This window comes from Pongo abelii, chromosome 11 (genome assembly GCF_028885655.2).
Source record: "Pongo abelii isolate AG06213 chromosome 11, NHGRI_mPonAbe1-v2.0_pri, whole genome shotgun sequence".
NCBI classification, from domain to species: domain Eukaryota; kingdom Metazoa; phylum Chordata; class Mammalia; order Primates; family Hominidae; genus Pongo; species Pongo abelii.
In genome coordinates this window covers 42757684-42775582 of record NC_071996.2, presented here as the reverse complement: position 1 = coordinate 42775582, position 17899 = coordinate 42757684, and the positions used below count along the sequence as shown (strand labels likewise).

The 17899-nt window shown below is 35.7% G+C and overlaps 1 protein-coding gene across 1 annotated transcript in view; it reads left to right on the top strand.

Annotated features, from left to right (window-relative positions):
• LRP1B (LDL receptor related protein 1B) overlaps window positions 1-17899 on the top strand; it is a 1899171-nt gene that overhangs the window by 1726695 nt on the left and 154577 nt on the right. Inside the window, exon 67 of the mRNA XM_024243817.3 lies at window positions 17444-17560. Within this exon, the coding sequence (XP_024099585.3) occupies window positions 17444-17560 (117 nt within the window). The remainder of the gene's footprint in view (window positions 1-17443; window positions 17561-17899) is intronic.

Sequence of the window (17899 nt, the reverse complement as noted above, 5' to 3'; positions counted from 1 at the left end):
ATGTAATTTTTCACCTTTCTCTGGCATTTCCTTGGGTAGCTTAATATACGACCTTCTGAATTCTTTATCTGGTATTTCAATGATTTCATCTTGTTCTGGATCCATTGCTGGGGAGCTACTGTGATTGTGTGTTAGAAAACCCTGTTTCATCATGTTATCAGAATTACTTTTCTGGTTTCTTCTCATTTGGGTAAACTAATTCTTCTAATGGTTTTTAAATTTATTTTTGATTTGACCATGTTTTTTTCTTTCTTTTCCCCCCGCAAGTATATGACTTTAAGGTTTATAGTTTATTATAGCCTAATTTGGTTCCTGATGCTTTTAGGGGTGAAGACTGTATGAGTTCCTTGAATATAGTCTTTGTATGATGGTTTCCTCAGATGCTGGTTATAGTAGCAATGCACTTGATGTGTGGGCAAGTACACCCTCTCCTAAGGAGTTGGAATGGCAGGGGTCTCTTGAAGCTTATCTCTTTCTCCTGTGGTGTGCACTTTCTCATTTACTTAATTTTTCCTCAGTATTTTGTTTACTAAGTTGATGATTCCAGCTTCAGAACAGTAGAGGAGGCATCCCTGGGTAGAAACTAGTTGTAGGTAAAGCAGGTAGATAAATGCAATACCCAACGTTTTCAGAGGTCCCAGCCTTTATGAGGGTGGCTGGGGTAGCTCTCAATTAGACACACTGAGGTCTTATCAGGTGGAAGGGTGGGGGCCACCTCAGCTCCCCTGCCAGGCCAACAGGAAAGCTATCCTCCTCCCAGACTCACTCCTGTCCCAGTGTTCCAGCTACTCAGATCAGACAGGCACCTCTTTTTCTCTGTAGGAATGTTGATATTTCAGGTAGAGAGGAATTGTGAGTCTGCCTCTCATGCAAGCCTGAATCTGTGGGGTGTTCCTCCTGTGGGGATGCAGTCACCGTGAAGGCAGTCTACAGGTGCAACCATGCAAAGCTCCCATGGAAGAAGCCCCAGCCATGTCTGCGGTGGTGGACAAGGGAAGAAAAGAGATCCCTTCTCCAAGACTCTTCATGAGCCTCAAGGCTTCCTGACTTTCGGGGTAAAGCTGCAGATTTTCCCTGATGATCCCAGCACTGCAATTGTGTCTCTGCTGCAAGAAACTTCTAACAGCAGAAAGATATGGAACCCAAGGCCTGCCATCTGGGTTAATTTGTCCCACGGGGTGTTCCCTTGATGTGGTTCTCCCCAACCACCTTGGGAGTAGGAGTTTCTGAGAGCCAGACTACAGCGATTGCTATTGCTTTTCTGGGTTTAGCTATCCAGTGGGACTCCCACACTCCTGGCTGGTGCTGGGGAATGTCTGCAGGGGATCCAGTGATGTGACCTGTCCTCAGGTCTCTCAGCAGTGGGTACCAGCACCAGCTGTGATAGGGGTGGCAGGGGATTGATGTAGACTCTGTGAGCTTCCTTAGTTACAGATAGTGTGCTGGCTTTCTCAAATGCTGATTATAATAGTAGTGAACTTGTTACATGGACAGACTCAGGACCTCCTGGTTAGCCAGGGTGTTGCAGGCAATGGCGATAGCTGAGATTGCACACCGGTTTTATCTTTCCTGGGCACAGTGTTATTCTACCTAGGGACACTATGAGGGACTATGTCAGTTGGCTTCCAGCCAGGAGGTGGTGCTTGCAAAAGAGCACCTGATGCAGTAGTAGCAGTGGGATTTGAGCTTGCTCTACATTGCCCAGGGGAGGTATTCTCATTTCTCAGGTGATGGGCAGGACCACAGCCCTCCCAAAAGTTTATGTCCTTTGTGTTAAGCTACCAGGGCAGGTGGAGATACATAGCCAGGCAGGGCCCATGTCAGGTGGAACAGCACTCTGACTCTCCATTTGTGGGGCAAGCTGCAGCCCTTCTGGGGGTTGGGGGCAGTTCTCAAGCCACTGAGGTAATAATGTTCCAGTGGAGAGCACAACTGACTTGGCTACACAGAAGAGTTCATGCAAGGAATGGGGAATAGCAGTCAGCAGTAAGCCTCACCCAGATTCCATGCAGTTGGCAAGGCAGATCTCACTCCCACAGTGCTCTGCTAATAGTACTGGACTAAGTCTCAGGTATCATGCACTGAGAACCCAGACTTGCCCCAGGCCGTAAGCTTTCCCTGCAGAGACAGCAACAGAGGCTTTCAGACCATGTCACTCCCCATCTGCCTCACAAGGCCAGGAACCCAGCTCCTGCACTCATGCCTGCAGTGTACTTTCCACTAGACCCCCAAGTTCTGGACAAGAGAGTTCATCCCCACCCAAGGTTACATTACCAAATTCAGTTCAGAGCTTCTTTCAACCTGTGGCCACTGCTTGAGCTAGTTAACAGATTTTCTTGAAGTTCCCTGTGAGATGTAATAAGGAATGGCTTCCCTTAGTTTACACTGACTGGAAATACTGCCAAGGCACTTCCCACTGCTGCTTTTACTTTTATCTTTTTTACCACTCTCTAAATCAGTTCCAGCTCTGGGAGGTTTAAGGCCTTCCCCTGTGACGTGGAATTTCAGGTTCCCCATTGGGAATGTGTATCCTGGAGGCAGTCTCTTCCCTCTCACATGCTGGGTACTTAGAGCTTTTTACCTGCCTCACAATGTAGGCTTCTGCCTGACACTTCTTTCAAAGGGTCTGTGGTTCCTTTTGGTTTTCCTATTAAGTTCCTGTGTTGCTTTTTGGAAAAAAAAGTTCTCACTGTGAATCTCTACACATTTGTTCTCTCCTTCAAGTGGAAGAGACATGCTAGCACTGTCTCCAATCTGCCAGCTTCAATGCATGATTGTTGAATAAATGATTGCATAAATCTTGTCTCAAGTTGGGAGTTTCCAAAATTAGAACCTGTACCCACAAAGATATGAATACAGAGGCATACTTTGGAGATAATTCCAGAAACCACTAGTAGGGGAGTGGGGAAGTAAACCAGGGAAAGGAAGAAACCCAATAGAGGGTACATTATCAGGTATGTTGCTACAGGAACGAGATTCATCCTACCAGGAAACTCTGGGAGATAGTGTAGAATCCTCAGGATTACCCCAAACAAGAGACAGGGCTGGAATATGTATTCATCAGCTACTGTCAGTCATTGGTTTAGGGCTGCTCTGGAAGAGGGTTTGGAGTGATTAATGGCCTGATGGGGACTTCCAGATTGGGCTCAGGCAGAGTGGCATGTGCTTGTTGTTAAAAGCCACTTGCTTAGTGTGGACAGAAATGGTGAATATCAAGGAGTGTAGATGGGGCACTGACATCATATATTTCAGATCCATACACCAGAAAAAGGCGTCATCACTTGAATGTTCAAGAACCTAAGGCCATCTCTACATTTAAGGGACTCAACAGCTCAAGATGTTGTTCTTGTTCTGCTCTAACCACAAATTACCAACCAAAGCTTTGTATTCAACTGAAATCAGATTTTAAAATGCATTAGATTTATTTTCAAGGAAAAACAAAATTGACAAAAGGGAATACCAAAGACTGTCTAAGTGTGTTAGGGCCAAGAAACTACCTTACAATGTATCCAAATAACTAGATCATAGTTTAGGACTTGTAACTGTTGATCATTATCATCTATCACAACGGTTTCTTCTTCCTTTTGTTAGCTTTTCCATAAAGTCTTTACAGCCTGCCATTTGGGTACTTAGATCTTATCCTGACCTTACGTAATCTGCTCTGTTGAAATGATTCTACAAATGAAAATAAAAGATGATTTGACAATAGATACTTTAAGTAGTAGGTTACCAAAAAGAGAGATTGGCCAGCAGACAATGGTGTTTCTAAAATGTACTTTTCTTCATAGAGCCTGTACTCCAGACGATAAGCAATACTTTTTTTTCTAAGCATTGTAAGCTGTATAAACTGTGGCTTCTCTAATATATTTGGGGCATAGGGAGGAAAATATAAGAAAATAAAACTGTACTTTATAACATCCTTATCTATATAGGAAAACAAAAGGAATAATTAAATGCTTTACACATTTTGAGTAACATTTGAAATGATTCAGTGTAAAAAAGATAGAAAAAATTATGCCAGACGATACTAGCAGGAATTTATACACAAAAATTTATACACAAAAAGTAAATGTATTTTAATGAGAAAATGTAAAAATATCAAATATCCTGAAAATCTAAGGGCACACTGAATAAGTGGTGTGTGTGTGTGTGTGTGTGTGTGTGTGTGTGTATCTTGGCCTTCTCTTTTTAAGTAATAAGGCACTAAGTTTTAGATCAATTCTAAAAGATCAAATAGAAATGTTAAAGAAAAAGAAAGATAAGTATTTGAATGGCTTATTCAATGGGACTCATTAGCACATTTTTTATTTTATTATTTTCAACTGAATTTATTATGTACTTTCCAATGAATGTTGGATGGAAAAATGATTTGGAGGAGTTTTAAAGAAAAACAGATTAAAAAAAAAAATGTAATTCTGACCCTAATGCCTTCCCACACTCCCTGCAATACTGAAACAAAAATATTCCATTCATTACAAGTTATACATTTAGACACATTGTTCCAAGGAGATGAACTTATAGGGAAACAAATAAGAATAATATTGGAAAAATTTTCTTCCGTTTCAGAATTTGTTCTTCCTGGAATTCAATTAGAGATACATTTTTCGTGTTCAAAGACAAACATCATTACATAAGAATTCTGATTCTTGGCTTGGCATAGTGATGTATGCCAATGATCCCTGCTATTCAGGAGACTGAGACAGGAAGATTGCCTGAGCCCAGGAGTTGGAGACTGCAATGAGTGATAGTCATGCCATTGCACTCCCGCCTGGGTAAGAGAGAGACACCCTTTCTCAAAACAACAACAACAACAACAACAACAACAAAAAGAAAGAAAGAATAGAAAATCTGATTTTTGTGAGAATCCGACAGTGCCCTCTCTCTCTGCAGTGTATGTGTTTGTGTTTGTTTGTGTCCATGTGTTTTATGTGTGGTTCCAGAGATCACTAGCAATATGCTTTGTATGCATATAAAACAGGTATCTACATTCATACTGGATATTATGTGTGTCTGTGTCCTTTTTCCTTGATTTTATGAGTATCTCCCCTTTCCTTGGGTTTTTATTTAGTAATGTTTATCTAATATATGTATGTGGATAAATAATAATTTAGATAAAATTTTCTCTATATTCCCCTCTATCTTCACTTTCCACCTTGGTTTTATAATCTCAAAAAAAAGATTTGCTAACTGTGGTTATAAAGTTGGCAAAATAAGTTATTCCACATTATTATATGTTTCTTCCTATTCATAATTATTGATTGATATGATTACAAACTCCAAATAAACATGAATGATAAGTTTAAAGATTCATCTTACATGAGAAAAGTTTCAAGGATGTCAATCAGAAAGAATATTTATCTTTGCTAAGTAAATAACAAATACATTAGATTGCACCTAAGAATTTTAACACCTATGCAAGCATCATTAGAATGTATACAGAACAAGATAAATATATAAATATTATCAAATACAAAAATGCGGTGAATGTCCCTAAAGAACGATCTTTTGAAGCAGGTATCCACACCATTAACTGTTGATAAAAAGTATTTTATTTCAAATGTTAATTATCTTTCTTATTCAAATTGGAAAAAACAAAACACAAACCTATAAATGACAAGCTGTAGATAACTGTTTAAACTAAGGTATATCTACAAGAGAAATATTATACAGCCATAGAAATAACACTTGTCAGGATTTTTAATAACCTAGAAAAATATTTCTATATAATTTTTAGTGAAATGTGCAATACATAAAATTTTATTTATAGTCAGAAACATGCCATGGAGCTTGTCTCTGTGTTGTATGGCTATGGGTAATTTGTTTCTACTTTTCTATATTACATCGTGTTAAATTTCCCAATAAGTATATGTTACTTATGTAATGGAAATAAGTGTCACTTTCCAAGGAATACAGGTCTAATTCAAAGTAAAATGAACACATGGACACAGGGAGGGGAACAACACACACTGGAGCCTGTTGGGGGTTGGGGAGAGGGGAGGGGGAGCATTGGAGCATTAGGAAAAATAGCTAATGCATGCTGGGCTTAATACCTAGGTGATGGGTTGATAGGTGCAGCAAACCACAATGGGACACGTGTACCTATGTAACAGACCTGCACATCCTGCACGTGTACCCCGGAACTTAAAAATAAAGATTAGAAAAAACGTTAAAAAAGAAATTTTATAGACTTGATAATTAAAAGCAGATAAGAAAATCAAAGCATATTTTTGTTTAAAACACTCTTAGAGGTCTTCTAATCTTCTATATATTTCAGATGGGGAATCTGGTACCCCACAGCATTTCAGTGTCTTCTATGATTCTAATACTCTGTGACCTTGAGCAAGTCACCAATACTTGTTATTTTTTTGTAAAATGAGTGGGATGCTTTACAAAGTTATAGTAATATCTATTCACTTAAAACAATGAGGTGGTGAATGTAAAGGACCTAAATCAGTGCTGACAACCAAAATCTTAGAAATCACTGCTGAAGAACTTAACTCATATAACAAAACACCACCTGTTCCCCCAAAACCTACTGAAGTAAAAAATAATAAAATAAAATAAATACCTGTGTTCTTCCTCCAAAATTAACACAACTTGATGATAAAGTTGACAGTACAATTCACATCTTTTAATTTTTCAGATACTATTTATTAACTAGCCATTAAATAGTGTTTACTATTACTTAACTCTTACTAGTTACTATTTGTTTTACCAGATATTAACTTAATGCTGTGTGTATTTCCCTTCAGTTTTTAGTAGAGTAAACTGAGGCACAAAGAAGCTAAATAATCGCCGTCTGTTATATGTTAACTGGAGCCAGAACTAGGATTCAAATCAAGTTCCGCCTTTAACTTCTGGGCTGTTTCTACCTTGCTTCATTGCCTCCCACCAAATCAAAGTCTGAATCTGTCCATCCAAAAATATAAAGTGAATTGAGCAATTGTATGGTGCTTCTGATCAGGATCAGACAAGCTAGACAAATATAATCAAATATCTATTTTAAGATATTTTAGTAGATTCACCTTTTAATGTATTTACTTTGCTTTTAAAATAAAACATAGAATAAATAGTAGGAAAAATACAAGAGGCTTATTTTTTTTGTCTCTCAGCTGGTTGAAGGAGCTTAAGTGGAATTGCTAGTATATTCTACCAGAATCTGTAACAGGGGCTCAAGGATGACTCTGAAGATGTATCTATCCCTCTGTGTTATTGAGATTTATGTTCGGCCTCTGTACTTGTGGTTCACAAATGCAAATTTGTTTGTACAACCTTACTGTACAATTTGTCAATACTGCAGGCTGATGAAAAGGGAATGATGAATGGAATAGCAGGGGTTTTGAAGATGACCTAGAGTATATTGGCAAAAGATGAGAGTGTAACTACTTTCCCCTTCCCCCCACTCACTTCATAACCATAAAGTTACAACACAAATTTCTAAATAAAAAAAAAATCACAAATTCTTGTCAAGTGCGATAGATGGCATTACAGAATGTAATATGACACTTGCTAAAACTGCATAATGTGAATTCAAAAAATTTCCACTGAATATTACATTGCATTGACATGCAATTTTAAAAATGTCATTATTGGAACCTATACAGAGCTAGCTTATTATAGATTCACCTCTTTATAAAGAAAATATGTCATTGGCAATTTGTTTTGCTTTATAAGCCTTTCTCTTCTCGATCTGGAAGAATAACATAAAAGTTTTGAAGAATAACAATTCAGAAACAAAACCAAGTGGCTGGCTCTCACTGGGATAAGCTGCAGCTCCACTGTTATTCTTAACTGCTGGTGCGTCCATATAGCCTGTCCACTTTCCCTAGAAGAACAGGTTGTCCATGTAAGTGCTCATTGAGGAATATTACCCTGGTGGATGAGAAGTAACATGAAATTAATTTTCAGATTCACCAAACACTTTACAAAGTAGGTTAACCTGCAGCTTTCCAGATAATCAATATCACTAAATGCTATAATAGTATATGTCATATAGAGACTATGCTAAAACAAAGGTGGCTGTACCAGCTCCTGTGGAAGCATGGGTTTGTGAATCCCTTTTTAAAATAAAACTGATTCTGACTCTTCTGGCAGTAAATGACTGCATTACTCAGGTAATTATAAACCAGTGAAATAGCCTAGGAATTATGTAAGTAGCACATACAGATAACATTACTATTAGGATTCTGTAATATTTTAAGCAATAAAAATAGCAAGGTGTTCCTATTAGTCAGGATTTGTCTGCAAATTACAGAAATCCAACACAAACTAGTGGTAAAATGGAATTTCAGTCTTGATTACAAGGAGTGGATAGAGTAGATGTGGGGCAGAATTTGGATCCAAGTATTCACATATAGTCATTAGATACCAGTCTCATTTTTTTCTCCATTTATAAGTATGTCTTTACTTTGTTGGTGTCTTCTGAGACACCAGTTCTTAAAATGACCCCTAGAAATGTGAGGTTATGATACCTATAATCTCAATGGCAGAAAAATAATCTCTTTCAAAATCTATAGGAATGACCTCAAACAACTTTCATTGACCTTCCTAGGTCATTGACAGAAACTTCTAATTGCCTGTTTCTATACCATTTTACTTTTGCTTTCTCCTTAGACACAGAAATTTACCTCTTAGCTTGACATATTGCTATGTAGAAGTTATCACATTTTCCAGCTTCTCTTGTGTTGTCATGTGACTAAGTTTTGACCACTGAGATAGAAGCAGAGTGTTATGTGGGACTTCCAAGAAAATGGTTCCAGGGTAGTTTTCTCAACATGGAAGGGCTTCTTCCTTTGCCCTTCTGTCCCTTTTCCTCTGGCCTGCAAAGTTATGTCTTGAGCTCTAGCAGTCATGGATGGTGGAGCAGAAAGATAGAAGTGTCAGTTCCTGAGGACATCACCTGGCCGCCATACAATCCCTGTACTGCCTCCTCAATGCCTCTCTAATGTAAAAGCATAATGATCGATCACATTTAAGCAGTAAATTACAATGGACCAACTGTGCTCTAGGGCAGTAGGCAGTACGCCACCCTAGGTCAGGCCGTCCTCCCTTGTAGTGGAAGTAGGAATCCAGAATTAACGGCTTCACCAGGTATAAGAACAGTAGTTTCAAAAAACAAAACAAAAATGAAAGCTGATTAAAACAATAAGAATGTTATATGTTTACTAAGTGCATATGCACCAAAAAAAAAAAATATATATATATATATATATATGCCAGTAAACCCTACAGGCTACAGAAAAGGAGACAGAGAATATGTTCTCCTCAAGTCTGTTACCACTTTGGGTGAACTTGTAATCAGTCAAGGAGATTTAGTACATTTGCAAGACAGCATGTGTAGTTATTTGTTTCCTTATAATGTAAAAAGAGATGTTGAGGAGTGTTTAGAATGAGAGAACAGAATTGTATAAGGTTGATTTAAAAAGAGAAAGTAATGACTTCTCTATAAAAGGTCATGCTTTGATAGTTAAGAGATGGTTTACCTGCCTCCCAAGAGAAGATGAGGTCTTCTACAAAAGAAAGTTTGCCAGTTCTAACTCCATCCTTCTGACTCCATAATGTTATAATCTGGAAATCAAAGGAAAAAGGAGGGGCCATGATTGAAGCTTAACTTCATTGTTCCCATAGTTCTTTTCACCTCATTATTTCCATTACTATATTTATTTATTGGTAACCAACATTACTACCTGTTACTCAACTATTTGTAATTATCATGTTTCCTGAAATAGAAGATGGAAAATGGTAACTACAAAAGAACAGTAGCAAGAAGGACAAAACTTCGTATTTCCAATATCTCTTAATCCCCAAATTAAAGTCCTCTTCCTAACTTTACTCTAAAATGGTTTTATGCATTATATTTTCAAACTAATAGCAAACTTAAAAAGGAACAAAACAATTTTTCTGGTCAGCTGAATAAAACACATGGCTGACTTACAAGTGGTATTTCATTTTCTAAACAACTAAACATTAATCAATAGTGAAACAGTATATAATTTCAATTTAGGTAGCTACTGATTCATTATTTCGTGACATATTTAATAACCAAAAAATTACATATATACACAACAGGCTTTATTTCACATATTCATTGAAGAACTGACAGTGTTTCCCCAATAATGTAATGTATTTATTTTGACCTCTGCCACAAAGCTAAAAAACAAAAACAAAACAAAAAAGAACAACAACAAAAAAAATGTAGACTGGGAAACTTAGACTCCATCTCTACAAAAAATAGAAGAAAATAAATTAGCCAGGCTTGGTGGCGTGTGCCTGTAGTCCAGGCTACTTGGGAAGCTGAGGTGGGAGGATCACTTGAGTCCAGGAGGTCGAGGTTGCAGTGAGCTATGATTGCATCACTGCATTCCAGCCTGGGTGACAGAGCAAAATACTGTCTCTGGAAAAAAAAAAAAAAAGTTATATATGAAAGGCCTACATATAACATTTTAATTGTTAGATATTAGTGGAAAAACTTTGTGGTGTATGTTTATTTAGAATGTTTTCAGGAGGAAAAAAAAGTGGTACAGAAAACATGAAAGCATGAAAACATCCTTAAATTCACAGACTAAAATAAAACCTTTGGCACTCTTGAAGAAGATGCATTTTTAGACAATTTATATCCTATATTCTGAATCACAAGTATTATAGTTAGGCTATATAGGAAAGCACTGGTCTCTACTAAAATTACAAAAATTAGCCAGGTGTGGTAGCACATGCCTGTAGTCCCAGCTACTTGGGAGGCTGAAGCAGGAGAATTGCTTGAATTCAGGAGGTAGAGGTTGCAGTGGGCTGAGATCATGTCACTGCATTCCAGGCTGGGTGACAGAGCAAGATCCCATCTCCAAAAAAAAGGTTGCATTCTTTTGAATCCTTGCACTGATCACACAATTTAGTCTAGCTCATTGAATCTGCATTTTTACATAAACAATAGGGCAGAGGAAGCAATCAGATATGCATTTGTCTCAGGTGAACAGAGGGATGATCTTCTGTCCCCCGCACATGTGAAGCTAAACTCAGCGTTTAGATTGCCAGGTTGAAATTCAACGGAACTGTTTTAGGGTAAATATCTTGAAGTTCACAGGGAATTTCCTTGTGAGCAAATTGTGAGGGAGGTATGTAGCGTAAAAAAAAAAAAAAAAAAAAAAACTTTGTAGCTGTGTTATTTAAGAATGAAATGAAAGAGAAAGACAGGTTTGCCTGATGTAATTCTCAGCTTGACTTTTCCCTTGTCTTAGTGATTTTAGGGTCGTGAGATTTATTTTCCTTTCACGTGTGTAAATATCCCTGTTTTATTACCATTTAAGAGACTGAATCTCAGAGCAGTTCAATCATTTGCTCAATGCTACGTGCTGAAACAGGGAAGTAGCAACTTGAATCCAGACAGTCTCACTCCAGCCATGGTGTGTTTCCCATTACTCTGGGATACATGCAAAATCTTGAGAATACTTTAAAACTTGCATGATTGATGAGCATAAATAATAGAATAATTCTGTTTCATTTTAATTATGAAACAGAATAAAAACATGGTAGCCTCAAATGTCAAATAAATCTCTAGAAAAAATATATATGTACTTTATATGTACTTTTTTTTGCTGTTACTTTTAGTTAATTAGTATAAAGCATTTAAATTCTGGAGCTTAAATTCCGAGGCTCTAAGGAAGTTTGTTTTTGTTTTGTTTTGTTTTTACAGGCAATTCTCTGTAATTCATACTACCTTCCCATGCTGATAATACCCAAGTATTCAGAGACTAAATGAACAATATTTTATCATGGTGTAATTGTTTGGGTTTTTTTAAACTCCTTGCAATTCTAATAGCAAGGTAATTTTAATTAAAACAAAATGAAGTACACAGATCTTATTCAGTTTGATGAGTTTCTTCTACAGTATACAACGTGTAACAGACACCAAAAACAAGATACAGAAATTTTCTTCTACCCAGATACTTCCCTGATGCTCCTTTCAATCAATTCCCCCAAGACTCCTCTTCACATCCACTAATTCTTATATCACCATGGATTGGTTCTGTTTGTATTTGGATTTTATATACATAGATATGGTATCCATTATTTTGCTTGTGACTTTTTCATTTGCATAATGCTGTCAAATATTGTTTAATGCTGTCAAAAATATTTTTGACTTATTGTATGTTAAGGATTTAGGTTTTTTATTCTTGGGTAATATTCAATGTTATGAATATATTCCAATTTGGATGATTTTAGTAGTTAATAGTTATGATAAGTTTGCTTATCATAATCAGAAAGGTTATAGCAATAACATGTCTTATACAAATTAGTTTTATAAATATTTACTTTTATTTTTATTGGGTGAATACCTACAAGTAAAATTGCTGAGTCACATGGTAGATGTGTTTACCTTTATGAAAACCAGCAAGAGAGTCTAGGTCCTCCATATATTCTCATAAAAATTAGATATGGCCTTTTTGATTTGAATAATTCCAGTAGATATGTAGTGGTATCTCATTGTAGTTTTCATTTGCATTAGCTTGATGACTAATGATTTTGAGAACCTTTATTTGCTACTCAAATATGTTGTGTGTGTGTGTGAAGTTTCTATTCAAGTGTTTTGCCTACAAATGGGTAGGCTATATAAGAATTTTTATATATTCTGGATAATTCCTTTCTAAGATATGTATATGATAAATCTCTTTATTTAATATGTCCCCCATCTATTCAGTTGGTTAATGGTGTCTTTTAAAGACCAAAACATTTTAATTGTGTTGAAGTCTAATTTATCATTTTTTTATTTTACTGTGAATGCTTTTTTTCAGTGCCTGTCCAAGTAACCCTTGTCTTTTACAACATTATAAGAGTATTTTCCTATATTCTAGAAATTTTACATTATGTTTATACTTTCAGATTGCTTTTTTATGTATGGCATAGGATGGGAGATTTATGTTTTTTATAGAGATAACCACTTGTTTTAGCAATATTTGTTTTAAAAGACTTGCCTTTCTTCATCAAATTGACTAGAGGCCTTTATTGAAACTCAATTGACCATATGTACATTACTTATTTTTTTATTCATTTTGTCCAATAATACATTCTCTTGATTACTGTAGCTTTATATTAAGTCTTACAACCAAGTACTGTAAATTCTCCAGCTTAATTTTTCTTTTTCAAGAAATGTTTGATTATTCTACAACCTTTGCATTTCCTTTTTTTTTTTCTGTTTGTTTGTTTGTTTTTTACATAGCGTCTCACTCTTATCACCTATGCTGGAGTGCAACAGCAGGGCAAGGCTCACTGCAACCTCTGCCTCCCAGGTTCAAGTGATTCTCCTGCCTCAGCTTCCCAAGTAGCTGGGACTGCAGGCACATGCCACCACACCTGGCTAATTTTCATATTTTTTAGTACAGATGGGGTTTCAATCAGTTGGCCAGGCTGGTCTCGAACTCCTTACCTCATGATCTGCCAGCCTCGACCTCCCAAAATGCTGGGATTACTGGTGTGAGCCAGCACCACGCCCAGCCTTTTCCATGTAATTTTACAACAATCTTATCTATTTCTTAAAAAAAAACTTGCTGTAATTTGACAGTGATTAATTATATGAATATATATTATATATATTCATATATATGTTATATATTCATATATATTATATATTTAATATATAATATATTCATATATAATATATATTTAATATATATTCATATATATTATATATTCATATATATTATATATATTATATATATTCATATATATAATATATATAACTATATATATATAAAACTTTGGAAATAATGAACATTTTAAACAATTTTTAGTTTTCTAATCCATAAACATGATCTGTATCTGCATTTCTTAGGCATTATTCAATTTTTCTCAGCAATGTTTTATAGTCCTCAGTATAAAGACCATACATAAATTTTGCTAGATCTATTCATAGGCATGTTTTTTTTCATTGATACCATTGTCAGTTTGTTTCATTTTTGTTTATTGCTAACGTATAAAAATACAATTAAATTTATATATTGATCTTATATTTTATTACCTTCTTAAATTTACTTATTACTTGCAGTAGTTAGTAGATTCATTTGGGTCTAAAGAGAAACTTAAATTCCATTCCCACTGTTGTTTTTTATTTCACTTCTCCATGTCCTGCTCCCAGAGGCATCCCTAGTGCTAGATTTTTGAATCCCTTTTCAGAAATGTCCCATCCATAAACAAACACCAATAATATTACATTATACACTACATATAATTCTCCTATTAAAAGGTCTCTCATCTTACCTTTCTGGGAGGATCAAATTTATTACCAGTACCACATATATTATGTGATAATATGTTTAAAATGAAAGCAAGTTTCTAAATACTATATTTGTTTTCTCCATACTTATAATACTTGAAAAAGGGAATAATGAGATATTTGAATGCTATTTAACAGTATAAATTAATGTAAAACATTATATATTGTGAGCATTTTATATTAATTACTCTGAAGGTAATATAACATGGAAATATATATGTTCTGTTTTATATCAGTTTTTTGAGCCAGTGATTTTTAATTTTGGTTTCTCATTGGAATCATAGACTAGCTTTAATGAATACTGATGGTTGGATCCCACCCCAGAGAATCTGATTTTATTGATTTGATATGGGATATGGTTTGGGCAAAGAGATATTTTAAAGTTCCCCAAGTGATTTTAATGTGTAACCAATTCGAGAACTGATGTTTTAGGCCTTACTCATACAGTTCCCCCTCTAAAATGTGTCTCTTTGTGTGTGTGTGTGAACCTCAAGGGAGGTTTGAAATGCAGAACAATGCTATGTAGTTTGTATTTGTAATTTTTACAAGTAATTTCATGGATCAAAAAAGTTAAATAACTTGGAAACATAAAATGTGTATAACCTTACATAAGGCCACTAATGTTTCCTGCATTACTCTTTCTTCACGCCCCAGAAGGAAATTTTAGCAATGAACTCTAACTTGTTTTTGTTAAGAAATAGGTGCAGGTATTTTTAAACACAAACTATGATACAAATGTTTAAATATAGAAAAACTACAAAATGGATTTAGGAAAAAAATTTAAAAACCTATTAAATTGATTGTCATTACCAAATATTAACCTTTGGCAGTCAAGGAGAATTGTTGTGCTGAGAGTCAGTGTTATAAAACTGGATAACATGGGCTATTTTTCTGGTCCAGTCTGATCTTTCTTATTTTCTTATATCCTAAAATTTTAAGACATTATTTAAAAATAGTACAAGCAGGCCAGGCATGGTGGCTCACGCCTGTAATCCCAACACGTTGGGAGGCCGAGACTGGCGGATCACCTGAGGTCAGGAGTTCACGACCAGCCTGGCCTACATGGCGAAACCCTGTCTCTACTAAAAATACAAAAATTAGCTGGGTATGGTGGCGCATGCCTGTAATCCCAGCTACTAGGGAGGCTGAGGCAGGAGAATCACTTGAACTCAGGAAGCGGAGGTTGCAGTGAGCCAAGATCATGCCACTGCACTCCAGCCTGCGGGATAGAGCAAGACTCCATCTCCAGGAAGAAAAAAAAAAAAAAGTACAAGCAACACATGCAAGGAGTAAATAAGACTAATGTTTACACATAGAGCAGTATTTTTAGAGTTTATTATAACTGGCAAATAAAATAGACATCGAAATTGTTCAGTACAAAACCTCATATTTTCAGTGGTCATTCAACCTAACATATTTCCTGATTGAGGTGTGTAGAATGTCACATTAGAAATTCTGCAAAGTTTAGGCCAAATTTTAAACCTAAAGTTAAATATAACACAGACAAAGTGGACATAATATAAAGCAGAAAACATTGCACCTGACATTCTGAATAATTATTAGCAGGCAGGAAGAAAAGGAGGAAGGGAAATTCAGGCAATACTTTTTTTTTAAATAGAAAAATGCATTTGAAATCTATCATGAGAATTTCTCTAATAAAATGTTGCTGGAGCTGGATATAAATTCCTACTTTGCCATTTAACATATTTGTAAGATTGGAGAAATTATTTAAATGTTTTGAGAGTTATTTTCCTCATATGTTTAAATAAATATAAAAATACTTTAAAATATTATGAGGATTGGGTATGATTCTGTGTATGAAAATGCTTAGCAAAGAGGCTGGATCCTCAATTAGATGCTCAGTATTTAATTTTCATAAGTATACCTAAGTCACTTTTGCTTTCTTAATGTTATTTAAGTCTGAATTCTATAAGTTGCATTTCGAAGTAAAGCACAAAACCACCACCAATAACTTACCCACTCCTTTAGCTAATTTGTTTTACTAGTCTGAGACTGGAAGCACTTCACTATCCATCTCTAGTACGGCTGATAAGCAGTTGATCTAAGTACATGAAAGGGAAATGTGTTCTAAATTGTGTATTGAGGCTTATAATTTTATCATTTTAATGTTATTTAATTCATAATTTTGATACTTTAGAACCTTGCTACTCAGTGTGCTTCATAGACAAAAGGCAATATTATTGCCAGCCAGCTCATTAGAAACCCACACCTACTGAATCCCAATTTCCATTATAGCAAAATTCCCAAATGACTTATATGTATGCACATTAAGGTTTAATGGAGCACTGTTTTAGCTATATATAGTTCCATATTGCTCTTTAAATACATATGATGTAAATTTTAAATAAATTCTTATTACATGCATTCTGATTCTGGCTGATATAGATGTAAGTTACATTTGTTGTAAAAAGTGCTAGATCAGGAGTAGAAGCACACTTTTTTTATATTGGCTGTGCCATTTAATAATAGTGAAAATTTATTAAGTTCCTAAATTTCCAAAAGTTTTTATTTCACCATCTGTAAAGTGAAAGGCTAGTTAATACTTTTCCTGGTACTCAGTGGAATTGTTTAAAGGTTCATGTGAGATGGCACATAATTAATGTTCAAACTCTGTACACATGTGAAGCATTATTATAACCTGTGAGTTTATGAGTGGGCAGTGGCCAGGATTTAGAAAGAACAACTAATCACAGATCAATTACGAATAAGAGCTCCTTAGGGAGAAAGCCAAGATGACAACCACAGAATTTGATTAATAACCATATATTTTGTTGCTTCATAGCAGAAATACGGGGTGGATAAGAGAGGAAGCGTCCCAAAGGAAAGGACAACCTCCCGAAGTGCTGGGATTACAGGCGTGAGCCACCATGCCCGGCCAATTTTGATTTTTTAAAAACTGATTTGTGTTGACTTTGCTTGGATGGTCCAATCGGTTTCTTACTGATTAGCTCATGGTGAAAGCATGAACAGTCACAACATAAAACAAGACAAAAAATATATATTTTCCTCAGCACTTGCCTTCAATTTTTCCTAAGGATGCTTCTTAGTAACTGAATTAAGGAAACATTATATGCCATGGATTTGGCATGGCAGTCAGGACATTGTGAGGGATGTCTTCATGGAAATCTACAATGCAAACTCTGGTTCTTTCCATTACAGATAAAAAGACTTGTGGACCTCATGAATTCCAGTGTAAAAACAACAACTGTATTCCAGATCACTGGCGGTGTGATAGCCAAAATGACTGCAGTGATAATTCAGATGAAGAAAACTGTAGTAAGTAACTCTTGCCTAATAATGTTTTGAGCTTGACAGTCCATTCAATAAGCAGGATGGCAATTTTTAGTTCTGTCAAGGTATAAGTTTGAACCTGTCGGTCTTATGGCTCACATTTTTATACATATATTCACATTTGGACGAGAATATTCAGACTACCTGAATCTCAAATGGTAGAATTATTGAAATGCTTATCCTAAGAGTTATTTTGTTACAGTTCTCACAACTGGTATGAAAGTATCATGAGGTTTAATGCAACCCATTAGTATGCAATGAAGGAAACCCTTGATGCAAGTTCACACAATGAGCTGAATGATGTAGAGTCACTACAAAACATCT